Below are 24955 nucleotides of genomic sequence, written 5' to 3'. Positions count from 1 at the left end.
TGTCACTACATTACCACATATTAAAGACTAGTTGTGTGAGTTATAGTTGTGTTCACTAACATTACACTCATATAAAGACTAGTTGTTGTGAGTTATAGTTGTGTCACTACATACACTCTAATAAAGGACTAGTTGTGTGAGTTATAGTTGGTGTCACTACATTTACATCATATTAAGAACTAGTTAGTGTGAAAGTTATACTTGTGTCACTAACATTTACAGTCATATAAAGAACTAGTGTGTTATGTGCAGTTATAGTTGTGTCACTTACATTACACTATATAACGACTATTGTGTGAGTTATAGTTGTGTCACTTACATTACACTCATATAAAGAACTAGTTGTGTTGAGTTAAGTGTGTCTACATTACAGTCATTAAAAGGAACTAGTTGTGTGAGATGTATACTGATGTCACTACATTACAGTCATATAAAAGACTAGTTGTGTGAGTTATAGTTGATGTCACTACATTACATCATATAAAGACTAGTTGCCACATCTGTGAGTTATAGTTGTGCTCACTTACATACAGTTCATATAAAGACTAGTTGTGTTGAGTTATAGGTGTGTCACAACATTACCTCATATAAAGACTAGTTGTGTAGTTATAGTTGTGTCACTACATTACATACATATAAAGATAGTGTGTGAGTTATAGTTGTGTCACTACATTACATCCATATAAAGACGATTGTGTGAAGTTTAGTTGTGCACTACATTACAGTCAATAAAAGACGTAGATGGTGTGAGTTATACTTTGTGATCACTACATTAGACTATATTTAAAGACTAGTTGTGTGAGTTATAGTGAATTGTGCACTACATTTACCACTCATATAAAGACTAGTTGTAGTGAGTTATAGTTGTGTCACTACATTACACTCATAATTAAAGACTAGTTGCGTGTGAGTTTTATAGTTGTTCCTACATATACACTCAATATAAAGACTAGTTGTGTGAGTTATAGTTGTTATTGTGTCACTACATTTACAGTCATATAAAGACTAGTTGTTGTGAGTTTATACTTGTGTTCACTACATTACAGTTCATATAAGACTAGTTGTGTGAGTTATAGTTAGGTGCTGTCCACTACCATTTACACTCATATAAAACTAGTTGTGTTGAGTTTACTTTGGTCACTACATTACACTCATTATAAGACTAGTGGGTGAGTTATAGTTGTGTCACTACTTACACTCATATAAAGACTAGTTGTGTGAGTTATAGTTGTGTCACTACATTACACTCATATAAAGACTAGTTGTGTGAGTTATACTTGTGTCACTACATTACAGTCATATAAAGACTAGTTGTGTGAGTTATACTTGTGTCACTACATTACACTCATATAAAGACTAGTTGTGTGAGTTATAGTTGTGTCACTACATTACACTCATATAAAGACTAGTTGTGTGAGTTATACTTGTGTCACTACATTACAGTCATATAAAGACTAGTTGTGTGAGTTATACTTGTGTCACTACATTACAGTCATATAAAGACTAGTTGTGTGAGTTATAGTTGTGTCACTACATTACATCATATAAAGACTAGTTGTGTGAGTTATACTTGTGTCACTACAATTTACAACTCATATAAAGACTAGTTGGTGAGTTATACTTGTGTCACTACATTACACTCATAATAAAGGACTAGTTGTGTGAGTTATAGTTGGTCACTCAATTACACTCATATAAAGATAGTTGTCGTGAGTTTATACTGTGTCACTACATACAGTCATACTTAAAGACTAGTTGTGGAGTTTTACTTTTGTGTCACTTGCACATTTACAGTCATATAAAGCTAGTTCTGTGTGAAGTTATAGTTGTGTCACTACATTACATCATATAAAGACTAGTTGTTGTGAGTTATACTTGTGTCACTACATTACACTCTATAAAGACTGTTTGTGTGGAGTTATAGTTGTGTCACTACATTACACTCATATTAAAGACTAGTTGTGTGAGTTATATTGTGTCACTACATTTACGATTCATATAAGACTAGTTTGTGAGTTATTAGTTGTGTCACCTACATCTAGACTCATATAAAGGACTAGTTGTGTGAGTTGATTAGTGTGTCACTACATTACACTCATCATTAAAGGACTAGTTGTGTGAGTTAATAAGTTGTGTCACTACATTACACTCATATAAAGACTAGTTGCTGTGAGTTATAGTGGTGTCATCTAATACAGTCATATAAAGACTAGTTGTGTGAGATATAGTTGTGTCACTACATTACACTCATATAAAGACTAGTTGTGTGAGTTATAGTTGGATACAGCTCTGATGTTGTGTATAAAGTACCTATTACACTATACAGTATATGGACATATATATCAGTGGCTGATTTCCCAGCACATGATATAAATAAGTTCCTATATGATATGAAACGATCCCTATTATTGTGGCTTATTATCCGTGAGGCTGTGACCTCACTCCATTCTTTATATTTGTACATATGTTACAATATCTGTCTGATAATATATAATGTTCTCACTGCCATTGAAACATTCATAACTCCGCCTCCTCCCCTCTTTCATCCCTTGTTCTCTATTCACCCCTCCCTCGTCTGAGTCAGCTCATAGAGGAGTCTTGCTTGTTGGAGTCAATAGGAGGAAAGTCTGAAATGTTCTACTCCTCTATCTACTCCTCATATAGTCCTCTATATACTCCTCTATCTACTCCTCTAGCTACTTGTCTATATAGTCCTCTATATAGTCCTCTATATACTCCTCTATCTACTCCTCTATCTACTCCTCTATCTACTCCTCTATATACTCCTCTATCTACTCCTCTAGCTACTCGTCTATATAGTCTTCTATATAGTCCTCTATATAGTCCTCTAGCTACTCCTCTATATAGTCCTCTATATAGTCCTCTATCTACTCCTGTATCTACTCCTCTATCTACTCCTCTAGCTACTCGTCTATATAGTCTTCTATATAGTCCTCTATATAGTCCTCTAGCTACTCCTCTATATAGTCCTCTATATAGTCCTCTATATACTCCTCTAGCTACTCCTCTATCTACTCCTCTATTTAGTCCTCTATCTACTCCTCTATATAGTCCTCTATATACTCCTCTATCTACTCCTCTATCTACTCCTCTATCTACTCCTCTAGCTACTCGTCTATATAGTCTTCTATATAGTCCTCTAGTATATCCTCTAGCTACTCCTCTAATAGTCTCTATATAGTCCTCTATCTACTCCTGTATCTACTCCTCGATCTACTCCTCTAGCTACTCGTCTATATAGTCTCTATTATTAGTCTCTATATAGTCCTCGAGTACTCCTCTTATAGTCTCCTCTATATAGCCTCTATATACTCCTCTAGCTACTCCTCGTATCACTCCTCTATTTAGTCCTCTATCTACCCTCATATAGTCCCTATCTCCTCATCTACTCCTCGTATCTACTCCTCCTATCTACTCCTCTAGCTATCGCTTATATAGTTCTATAAGTCTCGTCTATATAGTCTCTAAGCTACTCCTCTATATAGTCCTCTATATACTCTCTTTACATATACTCCTCTATCTACTCCTCATCTACTTCCTCTATATATCCTCGTATATACTCCTTATTACTCCTCTATCTACTCCTCTATCTACTCTTATGCTACATCCTTATCTACTCCTCTATATTATAACGTACTCCTGCGCTATATACTTCCTCTATCTACTCCTCTATATGCTCCTACTATCTATCCGTTATATAGTCCTCTATCTACTCCTCTATCTAGCTCCCTTATATACTCTCTATATACTCCTCTATCTACTCCTCTATTATACTCCTCTAAAGCTACTCTCCTAATTAGTCCTCATATACTCCTCTAGCTACTCCTCTATCTACTCCTCTATCTTACTCCTCTAGTCTCTCCTCTATATTTACTCCTCTATCTACTCCTCTATATAGTCCTTATTACTCCTCATCTACTCCTCTACTACTACTCTATATAGTCCTCGTATACTCCTTCTATCTATCTCCTCTATCACTTAATCTCTATTTACTCTCTATCTACTCTCTATTACCTCTATTCACTCCTCGATCTACTCCTCTACTATTTATTCCTTCTATCTTACTCTTATCTACCTCTCTATCTACATCCTCTAGCTACTCGTGTCTAGAGCTGATAGTCTCGTCTATATAGTCCTCTTATAATAGTCCTCTTAGCTACTCCTCTATTATAGTCCTCTATATAGTCCTCTATTATACTCCTCTATCTACTCCTCATATATCAAGTCCTCTATATAGTCCTCTATATACTCCTCTATTATCCTCTATCACTCCTCTCTTCTCTACTCCTCTATCCTTATTACTCCTCTATCTACCTTCCTCTATATACTCCTCTATCTACTCCTCTATATACAGCTCTATATACTCCTATCTACTCCCTATTAGTCCTCTATCTACTTCCTCTATCTACCCTCTATATACCCCTCTATCTACTCCTCTATATAACTCCTTAAGCATACTCCTCTATATAGTCCTCTATATACTCCTCTATCTACTCCTCTATCTACTCCTCTATCTACTCCTCTATCTACTCCTCGCTCTACTCCTCTATCTACTCCTCTATATACTCCTCTAACTACTCCTCTATATAGTCCTCTATATACTCCTCTATCTACTCCTCTATCTACTCCTCTATCTACTCCTCTATATACAGCTCTATATACTCCTCTATCTACTCCTCTATATAGTCCTCTATCTACTCCTCTATCTACTCCTCTATATACTCCTCTATATACTCCTCTATCTACTCCTCTATATACTCCTCTAACTACTCCTCTATATAGTCCTCTATATACTCCTCTATCTACTCCTCTATCTACTCCTCTATCTACTCCTCTATCTACTCCTCTATATACAGCTCTATATACTCCTCTATATACAGCTCTATATACTCTTGTATCTACTCTTCTATCTACTCTTCTACTGCTCTATTTACTCCTCTATACACTCCTATTTACTCCTCTATCTACATATTTATATATATATATATACATGTCTAATTCCATTGTCAGATTGCATATTGAAATATAACAAGATTTTAGTGCCTAATTCTGCCGAAGGAACGTTATTACCTGAGTTTTTCCAATAACAGAATTCCTTTAATTTGGGATAAGGATTCTCAAAACATTAGGGGACTGCCGGAATAAAGGGAAACTAAAGCTTCAGTCCCCTGCACAGGTGATAAGATAAGGACCCCTATACCTCATAGTGTTACACTTTACAACTTGCATCCGTTTCTTTATTCAGCTCAGGGTCCAGTGTTGCCAAGTAGTGTCAGTCTAATAGGCTCCTCCCTCCCACACGACGTGTCATCAACAGCCCCACCTCCCCCAGTTCCACCAATAGGCATAGGCCTTTATTTGTAGGGTTGCCAACTTCTGCCCCTATACAGAGCAGGCAGGGGGTGGGGCCTGGTGATTTGGGGGTGGGTGGATGATGTCAGAGGGTGGGTCTGGTGATGTGACATCTGGGCCGGGTTATGATGTGGTGATCACGGATTGGATAAAAAAAAGAATGAGTAGCAAGAGGAAAAGGAGATTTTATTAGTAAATAAAAGCTGCAATGGACATAATGGGGCAGAATTACATCATTTTTTCTTTCTATTGATGAAACATCATTTTTGGAACCTCGTTTCCGTAGGACTGGGGTCATTAGTGATGTCATACAATGGACAATGTGAAACTGCTGATTTAACAAATACAGGACCTGTTATCCACCATACATGGGACCTGGGGTTTTCTGGATAAGGGGTCTTGCTGTAAATTAGATCTCCCTACTAAAACAACAATAAAACATTAATTAAACCCAATAGGCTGGTTTTGCCTCCAATAAGGATTAATTATATCTTAGTTGGGATCAAGTACAAGCGACTATTTTATTATTACACAGAAAAGGGAAATCATTTTAAACATTTGGATTATTTGATCAACAAAAACATTCCTGACATTTAATTCGGGCTCTTTCCCATAACTGATTCCTGACAGGCCATTCTGATCTATGGGGGGAGCCCTGCGCTGTTTCGCCTTTCGAAATTCTGGCGGCCGGTCTGTAGCGCTCATGGGGAGCAATCGATCAATATTCAGATGTTGGGAATGTTTAAATGGATCAACAGTTAGGGGCATATTTATCAAGGGTCGAATTTCAAATTGAAAAAACTTCAAAATTTTAATTCAAAGAGACCAACCGAAATTAAGTCGGCCGAATTTGAATTGTACGAATAGCGCATTCGATCAAATTTGATTCAAAGTTTTCCCCAAAAAAATGTAGATTTTTTAAAGTCCACCAAATGACTCCAAATAGGTTCTAGGAGGTCCCCCATAGGCTAAAACAGCAATTCGGCAGGTTTTAGATGGCGAGTGGTTGAAATCGAATTTTTAAAGAGACAGTACATGATAAATTTCCATGTTTGAATTTTCAAATTTTTTTTTAAATTCAAATCGAATTTTGACTATTCCCTAGTCGATGTAGACAAAAATAGCTTGAAATGTGATTTCTTTTCATACGAAAATTGACCTCGACCCTTGATAAATTAGCCGCTCCGTGTGAGTGTGTGTGTAATTGCACACTTGCCTAAGAGGTGGGCGTGTCCTAATTGACACATATATATTGTATAGATTTGTGATGGGTCCGGAGGGGGGGGGTATGGAAAGGAGGCTGTGGCCCTGACATTTTATTTATGAGGGGCCTGACCCGCTGCCCATGTGCTGATTGTGGATCCTGGGTCAGACTTGCAGGACATGACTCAGAGGGGAGGTCACTGGGAAACAATGGGAGAAAGTAATTCAATATGGGGGGGGGGGTTTGGATTTAATGGAAATTACTGACACCCACCAGGGAAGAGTAAGACATTCTGGCCGTACTCCTGACTAAGGACACTTTCCAGCTGAGGGACAGATTTTGTGAGAACTTCATAAGGAGCAACGTTACTGCCCAATCGGCCCTCTGCCCGCCGGGAGCCGTCTCCTCGCACACAGCAAAACGCACTCCAAAAGAATGTGGGCACATTGACTCGCCCCCGCAGCCACACGCCCTCCTCGGGGTTGAACCCCGACAGTATAACGCCCGTAATAACGTGGGTCTGGGAGCAGGAGGGGAGGACACTGTCCTTTAGGAAAGTCTCGTAATTATTCCAAGAGCCGCTGTTGAAGTTTCCTTGTTGTGGTGCCATGTTGGTGTAAGTGAAGGTGGAGAGCTGAGACTCACTGCTGTGGTGCCCACTAGGGTTCAGGTGCCCCCGCGTGAGACCCGAGTTCCTATAATCATCATTAACAGCTTGACTCTCAGTCACCCGCGCTAATTCCGGCTGCAGTGCACTATGGGACGGCTGGAGCATGTTCTCCTGGGGCAGTTCTGCCAACTGTAGGGCACAAATGGGACAAATACAACAAATATATTATACGTGTATTATTGTTACACACACAGCTCATTCCTCATTCATAGGAACCCCAATACTGTGTCTGTATGATACTAAAGGGGAAATATCCCTCCCCTGTGTGACATGAGCTCAGTCAGTTGGGGGGTATGTAGAAAAGGGGGGACAGAAATACTGTCTATGTATCAATGGGATGAAGAGAGAAGGTGCACACCCTTAAATCAAAATGAGGGGGTGCTAATCCATAAGAGACTCCCCAAGTGAAGCTGCAAATATTCAGAGTAATGCATAGCACACCCATTTTAGAAAAATGTATTACAAAAAAAAGAGAAAAAACATCACAACAAAAAATTATACAAAAAGATATTGGTGAGCCCTATATCACCAATATCTATAATTTTTGTTATTTTTTGCAATAAATATAGTATTTTTTTCTAAATTGGGTGTGCTATGCATTACTCTGAATATATGTATCAATGGGCTCATGAATGGCTTGAGAAGACAGAGTATAATGAGATGGAGCCACAGGCACATGCTCATTAGTAGGAACTCACCATGGGCTCCAGGTACCAGCTGCTAGAGGACAGGTCGGGTCGGGAGGTGGTGGATTTCTCCAGGATATAAGCGGAGTAGATTGGCACTCGGGCGTCCCGGTGGTACAGGGTGGCATAATAATACACCCCTTGTAGTCGCTGACATATACGGGCTGTGCTGGGCGAGTCTAGTCTAATGGGCTCCTGACCTTGGTGGAAGAAGTTCTGGCAGTGAGGAACATCATTGAAGCTCTGAAGTATCTCGCTGACCCCCCCATGGCAGATGAGGAACAAAGCGAGAAGCAAAGTGGCTAAACCCATGTTGAGGTTGTGGGTCCTCCTGGGCTCGGCCGGCTCTTTCATATAATGTTCAGCCCACGTCATGGAATGTTACAAAAACAGTAGAGCAGGTGATCAAACAACTTTGGTTCTCAGCAAAAGGACTCATTGCTCTGGGCTATAAATAAGGTTTTAAGAAGTTCGTTCACTGATAAACTCAAACAAACATCTCCCGAGCAATCGGCAACTTTCCACTGTATTGACCCCCTGCCTGAAGATGTGCTATGGCTCTGACAGTGGCAGGAGCGCTGCATTAATCCATGCGACTCACAACATGTTGTGCAAATCATGAAAACAACAAGAGTCCACTGGAGAGTTGTATCAGTTCATTTATTTCGATTCACAGCACTACCTGATTGGGACCACAAGGACTTTCCAGTGTTGCAGTAAAAACCTCCCAGTCCCCCCACCAAACCCTGTGCCCAGAGATACCAGCGCCGTCTAGTGGTCACGTGTGATAGTCGCAATTGGTCAAATACTGACGGATTTAAGCTGGCCATAGACGCAAAGATCTGATCGTATGAATCGAGGATTCATACGATATTCGAACCGTGTGTGGAGAGTCCCGACATTTTTTGTCCGGCGGAGATCGGTCGTTTGGTCGATGGGACAGGTTAGAAAATTTCTATCGTCTGCCGATAATATCTCTGTGTGTATTGCTGATCATACGATTTTCAGTAGGAGACTGTCACCAGCTTTGGTTGGACATAGATATCGTACGATGTCTCTCAAGTTGTAATATTACCCATGGGGCAGTGGGCTCGCCGGTGGGGACATTCGTGACCCACTCTTCCGGGTTTGTGCGTCAGTCTCACGTGTCGTTGTACTTTGACGCAACAAATGACATCATCATGTGCAGCACAAAATTCAAATATTTAAAGGGGCCAACTGCAACTCACTGTACAAATTAATAGGAGGCATAGGGAGAGACGTCAGGAGAAAACCCCTGCTGCTATTCCTTGTAATATTCCCTCAGAATTGGTACCCAAACCTGAAGTTACAACCCATAGGCCTTTAGAGGAACCGATGCAATTGGGCTTTTCCCCATTTGTCCATAATGGGTTATGTCTGTATTGTGGGATAAAGGCAATTTTCATAATACCTGTCCCAAGAGACTGGGAAAAAGCAAAACCTAAACAGGTCTGAGGAGTTCTGTTTGTGTCATGGTGTTTCTTCTCCCCAACAATTTTCTTCCAAAGTTCTCATTCCGATCCTCTAAGATTGGGATATGGGTTGCATAGAAATTCTGCCTTTCTGGATTCTGGGGCAGCAGGGAATGTTTTAATTTTGCTCATCGACACAACATTTCCATACAACCCCTTATCCCATCAGTCAGGTTATAGGGTGTATCTTAGTGTCTACCAAGTCTGATAATATTATCATGTCTATGAGTAATCACAAATCTTCTACGTCATTAATTGTCCCCATCCTCCTGTGATTCTAGACCTCCCTTGCTTACAAATACAAAACCCTCAAATGGATTGGGTTGCTATTAAGATATGTCAATGTGGAGTAGATTGTGAGAATTCTTGACTAAACCCATTTCATGTTTTAGTTGCCACATCTATTAAACACTTGTCTTCTTGTTATTCCTCATTTTCAGATGTCTTCTCTAAAAAAGTTTTTGAGAACCTCCCTCAACATAGGCCTTATGACTGTGCTATTGATTTAATTCCTGGTTCCTCTCCCCTTGGGGTAGGATATACCCTCTTTCTCCTCCTGACTCTAAGGCCGTGGAGGAGTATATTAAGGAAATCTGGAAAGGGACCTCCTCCTCCCCTGTGGGTACTGGCTTCTTTTTTGTAGAGAAGAAAGAAAAATGTTTCTACTCTGGGGGTCCCAATCACTGCCCTCACCAGAAAAGGGGCAGAGCCTAGTAGATGGTCTGAAGAGGCTGAGAGGGTCTTTGAACAGTTGAAAGAAACATTCACTTCTGTTGTGGTGCTACAAGGACTCTCTTTTACTTTGAACTACTTCATCCACCAATGTTTCCTTCCTTTAACCCCTGACTACACATTTTTCACTATTGTACTATTCAAATGCTTTCCATCATCAGAGGTGATTCTCCTTATCCTTAGGCACTGTCCCTTAGGTTTACCTGTCAGTTACTTGGTCTATGATACTGTAACCCTGTCGACACCCCTTTGTCTGTGTTACACCCCACGTGTGGCGCTTACCTGATGACACGGGACAAATTGGGAGAGACTGGGTACCTGGTACTTACTAGCACAGTGCCTCCACCTAGTGGGATCTGGGAATGCACCTAAGGGTGGCCCCACTAGGAATACAATAATAACACACACAGTATTGATTAAACTGAATAACGGTTTATCATAAAATAAATGGCCAACTAGTACATGCAACATTCCTAACCGGTGGCAATAGGGCCTTACTAACTAACTTGCTTGCGCAAAGCTGTCTAACTAACTAAAACGGCAAAGTCCTTTAATGTCCTTTAATAAACAGTCTTTTTCTCTTCAGCGCTCTTTAGGGTACTGTCCCTTTAAACAGGATACTCACACAAATCCTCTTTGGATACTTTAGATCTCTCTTCAGGTGAGTCCAGCACAGTCAGTCATACAGTGCGATTACCAGCTCCTGCTCAGATAGGAATCTCCTGCTGGTTGTTCCTCCAGTCTGGATTCCTCTCACACTCTCTGTCTCTCCAGGCACAGTATGTGGCTTCCCTGTGCCAGCCTGATCCAAATGAATGTGGTGCAGCCTCTCAGCTCTCTGGCCTCTTTCTCTGTCCACCATGCGGCTCTCTATGCCAGGCTTTCTTCTTTTGCCAGTCTCTGTGACTTCCTCTTCCTGCCTGCCACTCACTAGCTGCTGTGTCACTTCCTGTTGCACTGAGATCACTGAATAGCTGGTTGCTAGGTAACAGTGTACAGTATACAGACACAGGCTCTGGCCCTTACAGGGATAAGAACAAGGAGTTTGCACTAATTCCCTACAATACCTTCCTCTGTGAAACATATTATTACATTCACTAAGTTTATTATAAAAGGTCCATTTCAAGAGTCGTATCTTTGTTAATAACCTTTACATCTAAGTGATGGGCACAATAAACAGTGTAATCAGCGTGAATGGGATGGTAGGGTTAATTCATGTTTTCTACAAACTCACACAACTTTGCTTTATCACAACTCCAAACATAAAAATGGCGTCCACAAAACGTAGGTAACATTCAATAATGGACTCGCTGTGTCCCAGGATTATTATCTGTTCCACGTAAAGTAATATTTGTAAAAAGCACCGGTTCCAATTGGGTTCACACTTGTGGCTCTGCCTTTGTCTATAAAAGACTGAAGTATCAAAGTAGAAAGTAGTAGAGTCCGACACTCGCACATTAACTGCAAAACGTTTATTCACACAACCCGTTTCCATTTTCAAGTGTTATCCACAGAGTATCCCACTTACAATTAAATAGAAATAGTTCAAAATTTATAAAACTGGTTTTGGCTTCAGCTCGTTGAGTTATTTTTAAAAAATGGATTGAGAGCTCTTTGCCTTCTTTAAATGAGGTTTTGTTGGAGTTAAAAACTCTTTATACTAATGAGGCAATTGGTTATAGAGTAGAAAATATACAGAACTTTTAGTTTATAACCAAATGGAAAATTTTCTTCCATACTTTATGGGGCCGATTCACTAACTTCGAGTGAAGGATTCGAAGTTAAAAAACTTCGAATTTCAAAGTTTTTTTTGGGCTACTTCGACCATCGAATGGGCTACTTCGACTACAACTATCGAAGGATTCGAAGTAAAAATCGTTCGACTATTCGACCATTCGATAGTTGAAGTACTGTCTCTTTAAAAAAAACTTCGACCCCCTAGTTCGCCACCTAAAAGCTACTGAAGTCAATGTTAGTCTATGTGGAAGGTCCTAATAGGCTTGGCTAAGTTTTTTTGATCGAAGGATATTCCTTCGATCGTTGAATTTAAATCCTTCGAATCGTTCGATTCAAAGGATTTAATTGTTCGATCGAAGGAATATCCTTCAATCGTTCGATCGAACTATCTGTGCTAAATCCTTCGACTTCGATATTCGAAGTCAAAGGATTTTAGTTCCTAGTCGAATATCGAGGGTTAATTAACTCTCGATATTCGACCCCTAGTGAATCGGCCCCTAAAAGATGAGTTAAACTCAACAAGATCCTTGATTGTTCCATTGCTACTAGTTAACTTGTAATTTGTTATTGTATTCTGGCCTTATGGTTATGACTATTTGAATGCCTATTCTTTGTGATATTGATCCATGTTTATGTTACTTATATTATTGTGATTTTTTAGTTCATTTGTTTATCTTATGTTTAAATGTCATCTTATAACATGAATGTTTTTCTTTACTGAAATAAGAATAAAAATATATTTAAAAAAAAATAGAAATAGTCACATGCACCATGTGTAATGATTGGAATGAGCCACTGCTAAAGGGATTATACGTAAATAGCCTCGCCCCTAGTGAAACACATATTATACCAAAATGTGTGAAGGTAAAATAGTAATCCCAGTATCAAGTTCATAGGCTCCAAATTCATAAGTCCCAGTTCAAAGTTCCAGGATTACAGTTCATAGTTTAAGTTCTTAGTCCATTTCTCCCAGGTCCTGCTAGAAAAGTCTGCAAAAACAAACATACCAGAAAAAGGCAATTGCAGGATAATCCATCAGCAAGTACAATTTATGCATCAGTAATATAAAGTCAGTTTATATCATTTATATCAAATGTTAACATTAATCTTACCACTCTTAGTAGAAAAGGGCAGCGGATTTGTTCTACTTTACTTTATCTGTAAAGAAGGGGAACAATATCAGTCACAAATTCCAAAAAGGTTCATAAAAAAGGTACAAAATGTGGTGTTTATACAAATGGCCTGTAGATGTCACTGTGCCCAGACTTATACTGTAAATACTTCCTGACAGCTTCAAAGTGCAAGTTACTGTTGTGTAATGGCTGCATGAGTCTCTGCTAATAAAGCACTGTTATACTACACTCATCCTCGGCTACCCAAAACATAACACAAAACTCCAGTATTCATTTAAAGCCATTGGGACCAAGCTGCTCAGTTTCTTTAGGGCACAGGCTGAAAGCTGGGTGTATCTTTAGTTGCTGCTGTGTATGTTCCCTTGCCTGTAGTTGCTACTGTAGTTGATCACTGGAGCTTGTGAGTAGTTGCTATCCTATGTTGCTCTATGTTCTTGATGATTCCTATGTACTCTTATGTGGGTTATTCTGTTGAATAAACGTATTTCTCTGGTTAAGCATAAAGAACCCGAGATATATAGATAAATGGAGGGCACACCAATCAAGAAAACATTTAGCAAAATGTGTTTAGAGGTGCAAAATCACCCCTACATAGAGTAACCAAATACTCTACTACTATACCATATGTTAGGTTGGCACACTCAGAGACAAAAACTTTTTACTGTTTGGCAATTTGGCAATGACAGCAATGTTTACAAAAAAATCCAACATACATAAGAATATTATACAGTACATACCAGCCAAAAGTTTGTATAAGGCAGAAAAGAAGCAACAAGGAGTGGATACACCTGCCACACATGAGAATGAGCCCCAAGATTTAGTCACAGAAGCCTTTGTTGATGTGCAACAAGATCAGCAAATATATAAATACCCTATTCAATTATGCGTCAACTGTTGCCTTTCCAGAGTTGCTCCTGAAACAAGGGGAATTGAATTGGATTTACAAACTAAATTGCCTTTCTCCAAATGGACTTAATGAGGATAGGAAACTTTCATTATTTTTCTGATCCTTCTTATCTACAACCTTAGCCTGTGTTGTAAATGGTCTGATGCTTGTATGTAATACTTTCTTATAAGTTATTAACTATTTTCACAGACTACATAGGATAATGGTGATGAATTGAACTCATGTTTCTGAACCCCGTATAGAGTTGGCTCTGACACTTTAAATGGATACTGTGAGCCTGTATCGTCTGGATTGTCCAGATCTTGAGATTAGCACCGTTGCACTTTATTTCAATATTGATATGAATTACATTTTTGTCTTTAAAGTCATTTCTGAAATATGATGCACAGACACTTTAGATTAATATAATGATGTCACTTTATTGTACTATATTTTCATATGAATGTATATATGTACTATTCTATTTATTTGTCACTTTATGTTTGTGTATAGAGCACTTTGAATTTGTGGTAACATATCGGGTTGGTATAGAGGTATATTAAGATGCTTTATCCTTTCGCCTTGCATTTCATGCTAAGATACCTTGTTTGAGTGAAGCCTCCACACGCTGCTCTTGCTGTGTCTGACTGTTCCGAGAGGGAGGGAGCCGCGTCACCGCGTACGATGAGTCATCCGCAGAAGTGACGTTGGCCCATGTGACGTCACAGACTCAGAAGTTCAGATACTGCGAGAAAGTGAATAATTGAATAGGGTATTTATATGTTTGGTGATCTTGTTGCACATTAGAATCCCCTTGACAAAGGCTTCTGTGACTAAATCTTGGGGGTCATTCTCATGTGTGGCAGGTGTATCCACTCCTTGTTGCTTCTTTTCTGCCTTATACAAACTTTTGGCTGGTATGTACTGTATAATATTCTTATGTATGTTGGATTTTTTTTGTAAACATTGCTGTCATTGCCAAATTGTTTTTTAAAAAAAGGTTTTTTTTATACCACCTGAGTGTGTAAACCTATCATATGGTATAGTAAGAACCACTGGCGCCCAATTATTGTTTCAGTTCCACTACACCCTGCCTCCACGCCGTTGAAGATTATTCCCGTAGCTGTGCAATGTATTTGCCCAAAAAAACGATTTTGCCTAAGACAAGGTCAGAATGGGACGGTCCAGACCCGCTCCCCCAATTGGCTGGCCCCAAAAAAATGATATGCAGTTCTGTGCACCAGTGTGTGGAACCCATTGGACCCCAATGCTCCAGTCCAACCCTGCCAGGGAAAGTAATTCTAACAAATAATAAATCCTAATATTGTGGTGTTTTATTAGAAGAATTGCTTCCTCTTCATGTGGGACAGGTGTGTATAAGGATTGGACAACTACACTACACAACATCCAATCACTTCCAACATGTGCAACCTCCCTTAGTCTGTATAGTCATTCCTGTATATTTGTCTCAATATCCTGCAGATAATCTTCCTCAAGATGGAACCCACACCTGGGGATTCATGAGGATTAAATGAACTTTGGGCAATAAATAAAAAACATGGATTCATTGTTATGAGAAAATGTCTCTTGTTCTTAGTTCTGGTACCTGAATGAAAGACAATTAATATTATATAATCTGTGTCTTAATGTGCCATGTAGGGTCTGATTGTAACTTCTCACAATGGTCACTTCTCATTGCTACTTCCATTATTATTATTATTATTATTATTATTATTATTAGGATTTGTTGCTGTGCTATTGACTGTACAATATCTGCAGCCTGAGATAAAGAAATTACAGAAGGACTTAGCTGCTGGGAGAGACACAATACACTGATCAAACCCTATTTGAAAGATCGTTGAATAATTTTCCTCAATGGAAAAACTGAAAACAAATTTATTGGGAGGAAAACTCTGCAAATTTGAGTGAGATACGAGAGACCTCCAGGGAGAGTAACAATCAATGAACATAAAAGATCAATAAGTTGAATCCAATAAAGACACATGTGCCCGTGGGGGAAACATTTGTTGGAACACAAGGACACAGTGTAAGTCTCAGGGGTCAGTACTTGAACCAGTTAATGGCAGGGGTGGTGACTATATAAAGGATTCCCAGGCTGAATACACTTGTGGATTGAATGATGCACAAAGATACAAATGCTTTTTGCAATATGGAATCATTTTTATTTTGCACAGTATATAAACTTTACACAATTACACATGGACTTATAGGGGCACATTTACCTAGGGTCGAATATCGAGAGTTAATTAACCCTCGATAATCGACCGTCAAAGTAAAATCCTTCGACTTCGAATATCGAAGTCGAAGGATTTACCGATATTCCTACGATCGAACGATCGAAGTAATATTTGTTCCATTGAACGATTAAAGCCTTCAAATCGAAGAATTTTTTAAAGAGACAGTACTTCGACTATCGAATAGTTGAATCGTTCGATTCGAAGTCGAAGGTCGCAGTCGAAGGTCGAAGTAGCCCATTCGATGGTTGAAGTAGCCATATTCGACCATTCGAAATTCAAACTTTTTTTCCTCTATTCCTTCACTGGAACTAAGTAAATGGGCCCCCTAATGTAGCTTGATGTAGATAAGACAATACATATATGATCTGAAGCTGGTGTAGTATCGGCCCAGACCACTTGATGGCAGCACTCGCTAGGTCACTTTGTACATATGTATCTAATGTGTGTGGCCCTACAGAGGAGCTGAAGAGCGCAGGACCTGCACCATGAAATAGACGCCCGGTGCACAAGGGAGAGGCTCGGACACCTCACAGTAACACACAACAAGAAGAAATGCGATGGCACACGGGACCGCAGGAAAAGTTTCCAATTTTTATTTCAAAGCAGAGAGCACATGCTGGACAAAGGGCTGTTATTGCCTGAAATAAAAATAGGAAGATTTCCTGCAGTCCCGAGTGCCATCGCATTTCTTCTTGTTGTATCATACAGAGGAGCTGACACACTTGTTGCTGTTATAGTGGCTAGGAAGGTTTTTTTGTTGGCTTATGTGTACTGTATATTATTAAGATGTATTTATATAGCGCCAACATATAGCGTAGCACTGTATACTGTTATATAAGCACTGAGGAAGGGTCGTTGATCTGAAACATGTAGTTCAACTGTCCAATTAAACGATCACTGGTTGATTGATTTGTGTGACACAAAAAACTTGTGACTTGAAATGAATCACATGGGTATTATCAGAACATACTACATGACTCTTATACTGCCAAGTCTTTATCTCTAATGTACTGACCGACTCCAAATGTCCATATTTAACAAAGTCCATGTCAATACAGACCAAGCCTAGTGTAAGGGCATTAGTGTAAGGGTATAAGTGTAAGAGTATAAGTGTAAGAGTATTAGTGTAAGGGTATTAGTGTAAGAGTATTAGTGTAAGGGTATTAGTGTAAGGGTATAAGTGTAAGAGTATAAGTGTAAGAGTATTAGTGTAAGGGTATTGGTGTAAGAGTATTAGTGTAAGAGTATTAGTGTAAGGGTATTAGTGTAAGAGTATTAGTGTAAGAGTATTAGTGTAAGAGTAATAGTGTAAGAGCATTAGTGTAAGAGTATTAGTGTAAGAGTATTAGTGTAAGGGTATTAGTATAAGGGTATTAGTGTAAGGGTATTAGTGTAAGGGTATTAGTGTAAGAGCATTAGTGTAGCGGTATTAGTGTAAGAGTATTAGTGTAAGGGTATTAGTGTAAGGGTATTAGTGTAAGTGTATTAGTGTAAGAGTATACGTGTAAGAGTATTAGTGTAAGGGCATTAGTGTAAGGGTATTAGTGTAAGAGTATTAGTGTAAGGGTATTAGTGTAAGAGTATTAGTGTAAGGGTATTAGTGTAAGGGTATTAGTGTAAGAGCATTAGTGTAGGGGTATTAGTGTAAGAGTATTAGTGTAAGGGTATTCGTGTAAGAGTATTAGTGTAGGGGTATTAGTGTAAGAGTATTAGTGTAAGAGTATTAGTGTAAGGGTATTAGTGTAAGAGCAGTAGTGTAGGGGTATAAGTGTAAGAGTATTAGTGTAAGGGTATTAGTGTAAGAGTACTAGTGTAAGGGTATTAGTGTAAGAGCAGTAGTGTAGGGGTATAAGTGTAAGAGTATTAGTGTAAGGGTATTAGTGTAAGAGTATTAGTGTAAGGGTAATCGTGTAAGGGTATTAGTGTAAGGGAATTAGTGTAGGGGTATTAGTGTAAGAGTATTAGTGTAAGAGTATTAGTGTAAGGGTATTAGTGTAAGGGTATTAGTGTAAGGGTATTAGAGTAAGAGTATTAGTGTAAGAGTATTAGAGTAAGAGTATTAGTGCAAGGGTATTAGTGTAAAGGTATTAGTGTAAGGGTATTAGTGTAAGAGTATTAGTGTAAGGGTATTAGTGTAATACCCTTACACTAATACCCTTACAAGAATACCCTTACACTAATTCTCTTACACTAATACCCTTACACTAATACCCTTACACGTGTAGGGGTATTAGTGTAAGAGTATTAGTGTAAGGGTATTAGTGTAAGAGTATTCGTGTAAGGGTATTAGTGTAAGGGTATTAGTGTAAGGGTATTAGTGTAGGAGTATTAGAGTAAGGGTATTAGTGTAAGGGTACTAGTGTAGGGGTATTAGTGTAAGAGCATTAGTGTAGGGGTATAAGTGTAATAGTATTAGTGTAAGGGTATTAGTGTAGGGGTATTAGTGTAAGAGTATTAGTGTAAGGGTATTCATGTAAGGGTATTAGTGTAAGAGTATAAGTGTAAGGGTATTAGTGTAAGAGTATAAGTGTAAGGGTATTAGTGTAGGGGTATTAGTGTAGGGTATTAGTGTAAGGGTATTAGTGTAAGAGTATTAGTGTAAGGATATTAGTGTAAGAGTATTAGTGTAAGAGTATTAGTGTAAGAGCATTAGTGTAAGGGTATTAGTGTAAGAGTATTAGTGTAAGGGTATTAGTGTAAGGGTATTAGTGTAAGGGTATTAGTGTAAGGGTATTAGTGTAAGAGTATTAGTGTAAGAGTATTAGTGTAAGGGTATTAGTGTAAGAGTATTAGTGTAATGGTATTAGTGTAAGAGTATTAGTGTAAGGGTATTAGTGTAGGGGTATTAGTGTAGCGGTATTAGTGTAAGGGTATTAGTGTAAGGGTATTAGTGTAAGAGTATTAGTGTAAGGGTATTAGTGTAAGGGTATTAGTGTAAGGGTATTAGTGTAAGAGTATTAGTGTAAGAGTATTAGTGTAAGGGTATTAGTGTAGGAGTATTAGTGTAAGGGTATTAGTGTAAGAGTATTAGTGTAAGGGTATTAGTGTAAGAGCATTAGTGTAAGGGTATTAGTGTAAGGGTATTAGTGTAAGGGTATTAGTGTAAGAGTATTAGTCTAAGGGTATTAGTGTAAGAGTATTAGTCTAAGGGTATTAGTGTAAGAGTATAAGTGTAAGGGTATTAGTGTAGGGGTATTAGTGTAAGGGTATTAGTGTAAGGGTATTAGTGTAAGAGTATTAGTGTAAGGGTATTAGTGTAAGGGTATTAGTGTAAGAGTATTAGTGTAAGAGTATTAGTGTAAGAGTATTAGTGTAAGAGTATTAGTGTAAGGGTATTAGTGTAAGGGTATTAGTGTAAGGGTATTAGTGTAAGAGTATTAGTGTAATGGTATTAGTGTAAGGGTATTAGTGTAAGAGTATTAGTGTAAGAGTATTAGTGTAAGGGTATTAGTGTAAGAGCAGTAGTGTAGGGGTATAAGTGTAATGGTATAAGTGTAAGGGTATTAGTGTAAGAGTATTAGTGTAAGGGTATTAGTGTAAGAGTATTAGTGTAAGGGTATTCGTGTAAGGGTATTAGTGTAAGGGTATCCGTGTAAGGGTATTAGTGCAAGAGTATTAGTGTAAGAGTATTGGTGTAAGAGTATTAGTGTAAGGGTATTAGTGTAAGGGTATTAGTGTAAGAGTATTAGTGTAAGGGTATTAGTGTAAGAGTATTAGTGTAAGAGTAATAGTGTAAGAGTATTAGTGTAAGGGTATTAGTGTAAGAGTATTAGTGTAAGAGTATTAGTGTAAGAGTATTAGTGTAAGAGTATTAGTGTAAGAGTATTAGTGTAAGAGTATTAGTGTAAGGGTATTAGTGTAAGAGTATTAGTGTAAGAGTAATAGTGTAAGAGTATTAGTGTAAGGGTATTAGTGTAAGAGTATTAGTGTAAGAGTATTAGTGTAAGAGTATTAGTGTAAGAGTATTAGTGTAAGAGTATTAGTGTAAGAGTATTAGTGTAAGGGTATTAGTGTAAGAGTATTAGTGTAAGAGTATTAGTGTAAGAGTATTAGTGTAAGGGTATTAGTGTAAGAGTATTAGTGTAAGAGTATTAGTGTAAGAGTATTAGTGTAAGAGTAATAGTGTAAGAGCATTAGTGTAAGAGTATTAGTGTAAGAGTATTAGTGTAAGAGTATTAGTGTAAGGGTATTAGTGTAAGAGTATTAGTGTAAGGGTATTAGTGTAAGAGTATTAGTTATATTAGGATCTCTCTGTACAGACTATGAGCAAACTTAGGGGCTGTTCCTGTTAAACACAATAAAATAAAAGTCTTTTGGCAGAGAGGAGAGAACACTCGGCCCCTGCACTGAGATACAATTGTAAGAAATAAAATAAAATAAGAAGTGTTTGGTGGAACTGAGACAGTTTAAAGGGTAAGTTAAAGTTCATTAATATAATTACACATAAAACATGATCCTGAAACTCCCAGAAACTCTCTTTAATGTGCCAGACTGAGTGATGAGGGCGTGGTATTTATGGGGTGTGGCCACACAAGGGGCGTGGTGAGAAAGTTCCCGTGTGTCAGGGTTGGGGCCGATCAGGTAGAAGGTACCACAGAGATGAGAGGGAGAGGCAAGTGGGACAGTCGGTAGAATTAGAGTCAGTTACACTTCCGGCTCCCGATAGAGTTTACCTCACACAGTGACAGGAAGAAGCGGGAAGCGTTAGGGGCAATATCAGCGGGAAGGAACAACATGGAATGTGGGCGGAGCCTCCCGATAATGAACAGCCGCGTCCGCAGGCGATGCTGAGAGAAAAGAGGCGGGGCTTTACTAGACACGCCCTTATTGGGAGAGCCAAGGAGCGGCGAGTAACAGGCGGTGTGGGCGTGTCAGTGTGCGAGTGAATGACAGATGAAGTGGGAGTGTCCGGGCGTGTCTATTCGTGTCCTTGCGCTGCTGGATGCGGGGGGAGTTGTGCTGCGTGGAACGCTCCAAATCTGTGGGAGAAACCATCCGGGCAAGTGGGGGAGATCCAGATGGGGGGATCAGAGTGTGAGGCCGTGTTGCTTCGCTTCCCCGGGGAGGATGCGGCGCTGCTGGCGGATCTGAATGAGAAGAAACTGCTGGAAATCCTGCGGGACCGGTACCGGGAGCATCGGATCTATGTGAGTGTCTCCTCCCGACCCCTGTGTTTTCCCCGACCCCTGTGTGTGGCACTTACTATCCCCAATATCCACTCTCTACTTATCTGCCCTTTTTATTCTATTTACCCTTTCATTTTATTTACCCTTTCTTTTTATTTACCCTTTACTTCTATTTACCCTTTAATTATATTTACCCTTTAATTCTATTTACCCTTTACTTCTATTTACCCTTTAATTCTATTTACCCTTTAATTCTATTTACCCTTTACTTCTATTTACCCTTTAATTCTATTTACCCTTTAATTCTATCTACTCCCGACCCCTGTGTGTGACACTTACTATCCCCAACATGCAGTTTATTTATGTGCCCTTTAATCATATTTACAGTAGCCGCCATTGAGTGCACTTGTGTGTATTATATGTGACAGACTTGTGCCCAGGAGCCCAGTGTAACAACTCCCTGCAACTCCCGGCACCTGGTGTAGGATCCAGTGAGAGAGGTGACAGTTGCAGTAATAGAAGTTGTTTATAGAGAAGGAATAGCGGCAGGGAAGCGTTAAAGGGATACAGTCATGGGGAAAAACATTTTCAAAATGAATCAGTTAATAGTGCCTCTCCAGCAGAATTCTGCACTGAAATCCATTTCTCAAAAGAGCAAACAGATTTTTTTATATTCAATTTTGAAATCTGACATGGGGCTAGACATATTGTCAATTTCCCAGCTGCCCCAAGTCATGTGACTTGTGCTCTGATAAACTTCAGTCACTCTTTACTGCTGTACTGCAAGTTGGACTGATATCACCCCCTCCTCCCCCCCCAGCAGCCAAACAACAGAACAATGGGAAGGTAACCAGATAGCAGCTCCCTAACACAATATAACAGCTGCCTGGTAGATCTAAGAACAACACTCAAATCCAGGTCCCACTGAGACACATTCAGTTACATTGAGAAGGAAAAACAGCAGCCTGCCAGAAAGCATTTCTCTCCTAAAGTGCAGGCACAAGTCACATGACCAGGGGAAGCTGGGAAACTGACAATATGTCTAGCCCCATGTCAGATTTCAAAATTGAATATAAAAAAATCTGTTTGCTCTTTTGAGAAATGGATTTCAGTGCAGAATTCTGCTGGAGCAGCACTATTAACTGATGTGTTTTGAAAAAAACATGTTTTCCCATGACAGGATCCCTTTAATGTCATTAGAGTAATGGGAAGAGGGTCACTTATTTATCAGGTGAAATAACAGAAGTAGAATAATCACCTCCTGGGGCCAAAACCCTCCCACAGAGTAAACTTTCCTCCCCAGGAATAATCAGCTTGGGGTCGTCAGTCTTGGCTCCATCACTGATTCTCTCCCACTGATTCCTGAGCCTCTGATGGACTCACCCCACCACTTCTCCTCACTACTCCTCCTCTCTATATCCCTGAGCCTCTCTACTGCTCCTACACCAACTAGAACTAACTCTCTAACTAACTAGAACACTATCTCTAACCATCTTTAACTATCACTAACTAACTGTAACACTATCTCTAACCATCTGTAACTATCACTAACTAACTGTAACACTATCTCTAACCATCTGTAACTAACTGTAACTATCACTAACTAACTGTAACTAACTGTAGCTATCTTTAAAGGAGAAGGAAAGCTCCAAGACAGTTTATTGCAAACCCAACAGATTAGCTACAATAGTACAAGCTAGAACGCTATATCTATTCTGCAGAATCCTTTACCGTAAACAGCTCTAGAAGCTCTCTGTTTGTTTAGGATAGCTGCTGCCATATTAGCTTGGTGTGACATCACTTCCTGCCTGAGTCTCTCCCTGCTCACTCATAGCTCTGGGCTCAGATTACAGCAGGGAGAGAGGAGCAAACTGAGCATGCTCAAGCCCTAGCCCTGGAGGTTTAAGCTGAAAACAGTTAGTCTGATACAGAAGCCCATGAGTACACAATAGAAGGAAAGAAATGTGCTGTTTGACAGAGGACTCAGAGCAGCATTACTTTGAGGGGTTACTGGTGTATTTATATAGACCTTTCTGATAAAGCTTAATTACTTTTAGCCTTTCCTTCTCCTTTAACTCCGGCAGCCCTGGAGCAGTAATACCTCACAGTGACATAAGATCCCAGGAAAGAGCTTGAGCACATGGGGATTAACCCTTTATAGTGATGAGCAGTGACACCTAGTGGTCAGACCCTGCCTATACTGATCCCAGTGATCCAGGAAGGGAGTCCCAGTTGCCCGGCAACACTAAAGGACCACCAACATCTCCATATACTGAAGGGGAACTGCCTGAGTAAAATACACCCAAATCTCAGGGTCCCTACATTATCCTTTAATTATAATTACAATTTAATTATATCTATTTGCCCTTTTATTTTATTTACCCTTTTATTTTATCTACCCTCTTACTTCTACCCTCCAGCTCTACTTACCCACCACCTTCTATGTAGCCCACCTTACACTCAGTCTTCCTCTCTGTACCCACTTATTTACCCACATTCTACTTTAACCTTTCCTGCCCAGTTTATATTCTCTAACCCTATTTAACCCACCGACCAACTAGAATATCTGCCCCTTCTTACCCACCCGCCATCTGTTTTATAAACTCCCCATTGACCTTCTATTCTGTCGACCCTTTCCGACCCCCCTACCTCTGCCCCTTTTTATACCCCCCACCTACTGAAACACTTTCTTCTCTCACTTCCTTCTTAACCTTTTCTCTTCCACCATCACATCTATGGGTACCTATATACCTACCTACCTATATACCTACCTACCTATATACCTACCTATATACATCTACCTATATACCTACCTATATACATCTACCTATATACCTACCTATATACCTGCCTACCTATATACATCTACCTATTGTTCCCCTCATCCTCAGGGGCTTAAATGAAAACCTTACAGTTTATGTTTATTTTGCCCTTTGTGACGGGTTCATGTCGGGGTTATTTGTGTGACCCCGCCCCTCTCCTCTCGTCCAATAGCTGAATCTGCTTCCTTGTCTATAGTGTCAGCTCCACTGGAACCAGATTAACCAGAACAGAGGCCTGTGTAAAGGGCAACTTATACCTTCCCTAATGTTGTAACCTTTTATATGTAAAGAGAAAAGGTGCAGGAAGGAAAGGGACATTTACGTCGGTCGCACAGAAATAGAACAGGAGAGTGACGTGTGAATAGAGGGGTGCGGGAGTGGGGAGCCCTAAATACACCCCCCCATCAGGTCAGTAGTTCCTCCCATGTTATAGCAGATACTTTCTTATAACTAATTCTTTGTATCAGTCCAATAGATACAGAGCTGAGTGTTATTTCCCCTTTGTGTAAAGCTTTAGCTAAATGAGCTGCACCGTTACTATCGGCTTTACCCCAATAGTGGTGTGGGGGTGTAACTCTGTAATTAGGGGTAATAATAAAGACTGGGCTCCGGTGGTCATTGAACAATAAGTGATTTATTAGAACAGACCCACATGGGAGAATATAAACAAGATACACGGCAGCAGCATGAAGTTGTCGTTAAAGGAATTGTTCAGTGTAAAAATAAAAACTGTGTAAATAGATCGGCTGTGCGAAATAAATAATGTATCTAATATAGTTAGTTAGGCAAAAATGTAATGTATAAAGGCTGGAGTGAGTGGATGTGTAACATAATA

At 39.4% G+C, this 24955-nt stretch overlaps 2 protein-coding genes across 2 annotated transcripts in view; one reads left to right on the top strand and one right to left on the bottom strand.

The window, feature by feature from the left end:
* Positions 1 to 5542: 5542 nt before the first annotated feature.
* On the bottom strand, positions 5543 to 8323 carry XB17329847.L (hypothetical protein LOC101731854 L homeolog). The gene is made up of 2 exons (XM_018268041.2): positions 7946 to 8323; positions 5543 to 7376 (listed from the first exon to the last, which is right to left on the bottom strand). The coding sequence occupies exons 1-2, from the start codon at positions 8306 to 8308 to the stop codon at positions 6837 to 6839; spliced, it is 903 nt and encodes a 300-aa protein (XP_018123530.2). The 5' UTR covers positions 8309 to 8323; the 3' UTR covers positions 5543 to 6836.
* Positions 8324 to 20734: 12411 nt separating this feature from the next.
* XB5900382.L (provisional ortholog of myosin heavy chain 3 L homeolog) overlaps positions 20735 to 24955 on the top strand; it is a 54176-nt gene continuing 49955 nt past the window's right edge. The window contains exon 1 of the mRNA XM_018268015.2: positions 20735 to 21319. Within this exon, the coding sequence (XP_018123504.1) occupies positions 21059 to 21319 (261 nt within the window). The 5' untranslated portion in view covers positions 20735 to 21058. The remainder of the gene's footprint in view (positions 21320 to 24955) is intronic.

The sequence above is a fragment of the Xenopus laevis genome, chromosome 1L (genome assembly GCF_017654675.1).
Source record: "Xenopus laevis strain J_2021 chromosome 1L, Xenopus_laevis_v10.1, whole genome shotgun sequence".
Classification (NCBI taxonomy): domain Eukaryota; kingdom Metazoa; phylum Chordata; class Amphibia; order Anura; family Pipidae; genus Xenopus; species Xenopus laevis.
This window is presented reverse-complemented; position numbering and strand designations above follow the sequence as displayed.